Source organism: Labeo rohita, chromosome 16 (genome assembly GCF_022985175.1).
Source record: "Labeo rohita strain BAU-BD-2019 chromosome 16, IGBB_LRoh.1.0, whole genome shotgun sequence".
NCBI lineage: Eukaryota > Metazoa > Chordata > Actinopteri > Cypriniformes > Cyprinidae > Labeo > Labeo rohita.
Window position 1 is genome coordinate 27,142,502 of NC_066884.1, and position 7,195 is coordinate 27,149,696.

The following is a 7,195-nucleotide window of genomic DNA, read 5'->3' on the forward strand; positions in this document are numbered from 1 at the left end:
GTGACTTATTCAGTCACTGAATAAGGACACTGTGACATTTGAATCAGCAAGAGAAATCTGGGTAAAACAAGAAACAGTAACTATTATAAACTGTTTACTTTTTAATTCAAATATAAAGCAATGACTATGCTAATGGATTTTCTAAATGGTTAAGCATATACAAAAACACAAAATAATTATTACAGTCATGAATTTATTATCATAACTTTTTTCCTAACCATTTCTGAGGATTCAGCAAGAGACAGCTCACTGGAACTTGATTTTGAGCTGTATGGGCCTCTTTTCATGGACTCTAGGACATCTTTGAGAGACCTGGTACTCTGTTCTCTTAAAATGATATCGGTGCTGGCCACCTTCACTATATATATATTTAAGTACTGATGATACAATCATTATTATTTCTGGCGCCTGACCTTCGGATGAAATGTGGCACTGAAGTGACGAAGTAATGAAGACATACAAATCTTACCTGCACTTACAAGATAATACGATTCCAAAAACTACACATAAGAATGCAATTGCATATTCATATAATGTATGTATTACTGTTTTTATAAAATATATAAAAATGTTACAAATGTTTATCAAAAAAATCTTTGAAAAGCAGTCTAATGTTCATTACATAAATATTTAATATAAATTGCAGTAGGCCCTGCAAGTTACATATACTGCCAACACAATACACATAATATATACATTAAATAAGAGTACATTAAGTATGTTTTCTGTAAGTGCACCAAAAGTTTAACAAAAGTATGCTGTTGTTTTAGCATAATTTTAAAAAGTGTAATTAAGCATATATTTACTACCAAAGTATTTTTAGTATACTTTTTGTAAATATATTTAATGTGCATTTATTTCTGCATATTTCGTAAAAGTGTAATTAAGCATGTATTTGTTACAAAAGTACTTCTAGTATACTTTCGATAAATATATTCACAATATCTTTGTGTTTAGCACGTTTCTTAAAAGTGTAATTAAGCATATATTTATTATCAAAGTACTTCTAATATACTTTTTAGAAATATATTTACAATATATTTGTGTTTAGCACATTTCTTACAAGTGTAATTAATCATATATTTATTACCAATGTACTTTTATTATACTTATTAGAAATGTATTTGAATTGTACTTCATTTTAGCACATTTATTAAAAGTGTAATTAAGCATATATTTATTACCAAAGTACTTCAACTATACTTTCTGTAAATATGCTTAAATGCGATTTAGTATATTTTTAATGCACTTCAAATAAGCACGTTGGTAATACAAATGTATTAAAAACACACTATTTGAATTTCAAATACATTTTTAATACATTTAATACTACGTCTTTTTCACCTGGGCTAACCCCACCCCAACTTACTTCTGAACAATATAAAACACTTACGTACAGTCACAGGTATTTATTGCGGAAACTGACCATAAACAAGCAGTATAAAAGCATTACAAACAAGTCGTGTTGCATTCTGTGATACTCCTGAACATTTGCATGACGCAATCAGTCACAAGACACACAAGAACCAATGGCATTTCACAACCAAGACTGACGTAACGCTTCTTCTGGCGGAATTTTTTGAATTTACGCACAAACAGACTGAGCTCTATGGCGGACAGTGATCGCGTCTGTTCCTCTCTCAAATCAATCGTTTTGCTTTGGAAGACTAAAATAAGAATAAAAAAAGAATATAATACTTTTTAACGAATCAACGAATTATGACTGTAGCTGTATCTGCCTGTTATTTTTTGTGTTTTATTGACAAATGGTAAGTTTAGGGGCAGGGGTTGGGTTACATGCTCTTAAATGTGTAAATAATGTAATGTAAATAAAACTGTTAGGCAATATTATTACCTAATATATAATTTAATCATGACAATAAAATTCCCAGTGCCTTTTGCATCAGCATTATGACGCCAAGGGTTTCTTGAAGGATCCTGCACATCGAAAACTGACACTAAACGCATAAAACCCTGTGCGTCAAAGGGTCCTGACCAAGCGTCAATATGTGTTTACAACTAAAATTTTGGAGGGTTACGGCTGTCAGAAATTTGTCGGAAGGGTAGTGACCCTTGCTTTGAATGACTGCGGCCGCAGGACTGCGCTGGTGTGATCTTGGTCCACTCTTCTACCACTCTCTTCCATAGTTCGATAACCATAGTGGATTTCTTAGCCATAACTTTGTCGCCAAAGATTTTCCGGAGATTTTCAATCGTGTTTGAATCAGGACTCTGGCCCAGCCGTTTTATTATTTTAATATTCCTAGCTTCAAGGAACAGCTTCACCCATTTTTCAGTGTGACGTGGACATTGTCTTGCATGAAAATTGCAGGTTGATTGGACGATGAACACAGAGAAGGAACTGCATGTTAAACCTTCACCCTGCCGTGTAACTCCTGCTGCAGAAAACATCCCCCAAACCATGACACTTCCTCTTCCATCTTTCACTTCTTTTATGCACTTGGGCTTCAGCCTTTCCTCAGCTTGATGCCAAACAAAATGTGTCCCATCAGACCAGTGTTAATTTTGACAGCAAATTTTTAGTCTTAGTCATAGTCTTTAGACTAAAATGCCATTTAGATTTAGTCATATTTTGGTCATCTGAATTGTTATTGTTAGTTATTGTCTTGTTTTAGCCGAATAAATATCAACAGATTTTAGTCGACTAAATCTACAGTAGATTTAGTCATCTAAAATCTAATGGGTTTAGTTACAGTGTAATGCAGTTATTAAGCATTTCTCTAAAATTACCAAACTTATTGTATAGTTTTGATATTAAAGTTTTATCATGATAAACACAGATGTAACTGCGCTTTGGCTGCTCTAGCCTGAAAAAGTAGTCTTTTTTTTAACAATATTGAAGCATAGAAAACAATTATGAGGCAGTTATCAGATTTCATTGATGATTTCAAATATGATATTTAATCGTAAGCTTGGTGAACCGTTTTGGAGAGTTTCATGTTCCCCCAGTCAAGAGCGAGTGATTTTCTGTCTTTCTTTTGTTGCTTGCTTAACATTAGTACCACAGACAATAGCAACTAAATTAGGCTGCTGTCCCTTTAAAACCAAACGCATAGATGCAATGTACTGATACGCGTCCGATATTCTCCCAACTGTTTACGTTCACCTAACACGTAACCGAGTGTGTTTACATGAATACTCGTCAAAACGGACAATTCAACATCATTTTTATGTGTATTCCTCCATTCATGAGACCCGAAAGAGTACTAATTTACTGTGTGAGAGGCGCTGCTTTGGTGTCTGCGCTCAAAAAACCGGACCAAATTGAGTTCGCTTTTGCATTGTCAAGTTTATCCATATATCTGCTCTTCTCTTACTCCCAGATATTAACATTTTTTTAACGTTTTATGAGACGTGCAGCAAGTGTATGCTAGCTTGTGTGCCACTGGATGATATAGTTCAAATGTACACATCTAACCTCCAAACGTTCTGAATGAATCTCTTCCCAAATCGTCCCTCTCTAACATTTTTGTCTCGTTTTTTTTCGATGACAAAAATGTGACCCTAGACTTGAAATTGAGATTTAGACACCAACTAAAAGCTGAATAAATAAGATTTCCATTAATGTATGGTTTGTTAGAATAGGACAATATTTGGCTGGGCTACAACTATTTGAAAATCTGTAATCTGAGGGTACAAAAAAAGAAAATATTGAGAAAATTGCCTTTAAAGTTGTCCAAATTAAGTTCTTAGTGATTGCATATATTTAAGGTAGGAAATTTACAAAACATCTTCATGGAACATGATCTTTACTTAATATCCTAATGATTTTTGGCATAAAAGAAAAATTGGTGATTTTGACCCATACAATGTATTTTGGCCATTGCTACAAATAAAGCCATGCTACTTAAGACTGGTTTTGTGGTCCAGGGTCACAAATGTCAATAGATTTTTGTCATAGTTTTTGTCATTTAAAACGAGTTTTTGTTTTGTTATTGTCTTGTTTTTGTCAGTGAATGTAGACAAAAATGATGACGAAAATTATTAGTCAACGAAATTTCTGTCGCAGCCTGACATCTTGCAAACATATAAATGATTCATATGTTGACTACACGTTATCTATCTAGTTATGCTGTCTTTGCATGCAAGAAAAAAGTATATACTGCATATGCAATATGTATTCTGTAAAGCGCTATGCAGATAAATTCAATAACAATGCGTATATGCAAAAAAAGTGTGGCACCCTAATTATTTGTAAACAGACATTCTCCCCTGTGTAAGTTTTCCATATTACTGTGTTTTATATCAACACATTTGTTTCCATTCTTTGAAGTCTGACATACTTTCAGACTTTTTCACGTGGTGAGAGAAAATTCAAGATCGACCTGGTGAATCCGTGGGAGAAAAAACCTCAAGTGTTGCCTCTCCCTCGCTCTGTTACTCTCTCAGTGTCTCTCTTTCTCTCTAACTTTTTCCAAAGTACGTCAGTCAGACCGCACATCAACAGTTTCACTACATGCATCTTCAGAAGTCATGTGATGTTGAGAAGCAGAGAACAAGAGGAACTACCTACAGCGAGCAACTCCTCCCGACCACACATCAACCCACGCAACCACCCACAGCAATATATATTCAAGAACAAAAACCGGAGACGGCACACAACAACTGAGAGACAGGATTAAACGCACAAGGGTTTTTTGGGGAAAGCGTCAAGAAGATAAAAGAAAAAGAAACACCTGCCAGGAAGAGCTAAACATGAACAAGAAACCGTTTCTGATTGTTCTTGGGTTAGCGCTTGTTTTTGAAGGTGAGCATGTCATTTTAGAGCACTGTTTTAGAGTTTTTTTTTTATTATATCTTCTTGTAGACTTAAATGTGCAATCTTTCTGTGTTCTTCAGGTGCTCAGTGTCAGGAACGTGAAGTGTTTGTAGCTCTTGGTTCTGTAGCAGTGCTACCATGTGTGGACGAGACTTCTGCGGTCTCACATCCTACTGCAGTCTACTGGAGCAGGATAGTTGGAAAGTAAGAACATTTCATCCATCCATAAACACAGCTATCCAAAACCTGACAAACATATCAACACAAAAAGAATCAGCCTTTTAATATCTCACTCTCTTTCTCAATATCCTAGTGCACTGAAGACAGTTTGGCGGCGAGAGAAGAGCGGGTTAGAGTTTCGTCCGGTTAGAAACCCACCTCGTGCTAACTGCCCCGTCCCGAATTTCGGAAAGGCTGACTACAGCCTTCACATTGCTGAAATAACATTTGAAGATGGAGGAAAGTACATCTGTGAAGTTGAGGGAAAGACTCGGATGACAAAGTTAATCAATCTCAGAGTCGTAAAAGGTAAAAGACATAAAACAACCAAGAGTTAAGCCATTGGCTATCTTCTAGAAGCTTTATCTGTAATATCTCCTCTTTCTTCGCAGCGTCCCTTTCTCCTGCTGTTGTGGTTGAGGGCTCAAGGATAGAGGCAACGTGCCATGTCAGTCCTGGGACGCAGTCTATAAAATTTAACTGGAAACGAAATGGCAGTTCAGCAAGCAGAATGAGCAGAGCCAGCATCTCCAGTGTGTCTCAGAGAGATGCAGGAACCTGGACCTGTCAAGTTTCATACAACGGTCGAGTAGTAGAGGCGACCACATCCCTAGAGGTCAAAGGTGAGTGTTCAATTTTATATTAAAAAACAGCTTCTTTAAAACAACGGCTGCAAGAGTTGCTTACACACCTCATGCATTCATTTTCCAGGAATCATCATCCCTCAAGATGAGTTTTCAGTGGTCTACGCCGATGTCGGTTCTTCGGTCTCCTTGCCCTGTGTCTTTACTGATGGTCTAATCCCAAACACTGTGATTTGGAACAGAACCTCCACAACCTCAAATGCTCATGTTCCTCTTCCTGCATCTTTCGAAGCATCTGCTGGACCCTCAGCATCAGCTGCTATACAGAGAGTGGAGGATGGAGATGAAGGAATGTATACATGCTCTGGAATGATGAGCGGATTGAATGGAGAGAGAATTAAAGTACAAAGAAAGATGGAACTGGTCGTATCTCGAGGTGAGTGGAATCAGCAGAACTCTGGGTGAAGTGGGTAAAGTAGTTTATATTTTCATCAGCTGAATCTTATTAACACATAAGGCCTGTTTTCACATAAAGACATAAACCCTAAAATGTTGATATACCCTAGCATTCAAATAATCTAAATGATGTTCATCTCCAAGTAACAAGTTTTGTGGTATTCTGTATTTGCTGAATCTGAATTTTTCTCTGAATTCTGTTTAGTTTTGAGATCCTCCTCATCCAGCGGTAACGGACCCGTGACGCTGACCTGCAATCTCAGCAACTCCGACCAGATCACTTCCTATGAATGGCTCCGTGTGACTTACGGACCAAACGATACTCAAACGGTGACCTCTGTTCAAAAGACAAAGAGCTTCAGGATTCAAGAATCGACTGAGAAAAATGCTGGCGAGTGGGTTTGTCGGTACTACAGGAACGAAGAACTTCTGGGGAACGCGACTTATCACCTTCTTGTGATGGGTAGGTAGATACTTACATGCCAGTAAATGAAAGTATAATGCTGTGAATCCATAAAAAAGGGAAAAATACATGTGTAGAATCAGGAGTTGAAATTATAAGCATTACATTGTCACTGATTCTGGTTTGTTCATTTCTGCAGGTGCTGTAAAGAGTGAAAATTCAAGTTCTGGCAACAAAACTGCTTTGGTGATGGGATTAGGGTTCATGTTCTTGGTGATATTCCTGATTTTGTTCCAGATGTACAGAAACTATCGCCGGGTATGTATCACTTGAGCTGTTTTCAGTACTGCAGAAGACAGATTTCTAATATACATTTAGCCTGAGTATAGTATCTCATCTCTCATATTCATTCCATTTGTTTCTCCTTGCAGAAGAGGAAGATCCTTCTTTACCCAGCGATGGAAACCATCGTCCATCAGGCCGCCACTGAACGAGAGCAGAGAGAGAGGTGCAGGGGAAAAATGGCTGAAGCTTGTGTTGGAGAACCGAAAACAGTGTGTGTGTAAACGTGTGTGTGTGTGTGTGTGTGTGTGTGTGTGTATGTTTTAAAAGCAGACAAATGTAGCAGTCCATTTAAACTGTAAATATATCACTGATATATAAATGTATACACTTTGTATAAACTTCTTTTGGTGCAAATATATTTTCAAACATGAATGTAAAACCTATGTAAATAAAGCATAAAACATACTT

The 7,195-nt window shown here is 36.8% G+C and overlaps 1 protein-coding gene across 1 annotated transcript; it reads left to right on the top strand.

Annotated features, from left to right (window-relative positions):
- Nucleotides 1–4,573: 4,573 nt before the first annotated feature.
- LOC127179072 (hemicentin-1) lies at nt 4,574–7,187 on the top strand. Its single transcript, XM_051132336.1, has 8 exons — nt 4,574–4,768; nt 4,861–4,984; nt 5,094–5,308; nt 5,392–5,622; nt 5,711–6,019; nt 6,245–6,502; nt 6,642–6,760; nt 6,874–7,187. The coding sequence occupies exons 1-8, from the start codon at nt 4,717–4,719 to the stop codon at nt 7,006–7,008; spliced, it is 1,443 nt and encodes a 480-aa protein (XP_050988293.1). The 5' UTR covers nt 4,574–4,716; the 3' UTR covers nt 7,009–7,187.
- Nucleotides 7,188–7,195: the final 8 nt, after the last annotated feature.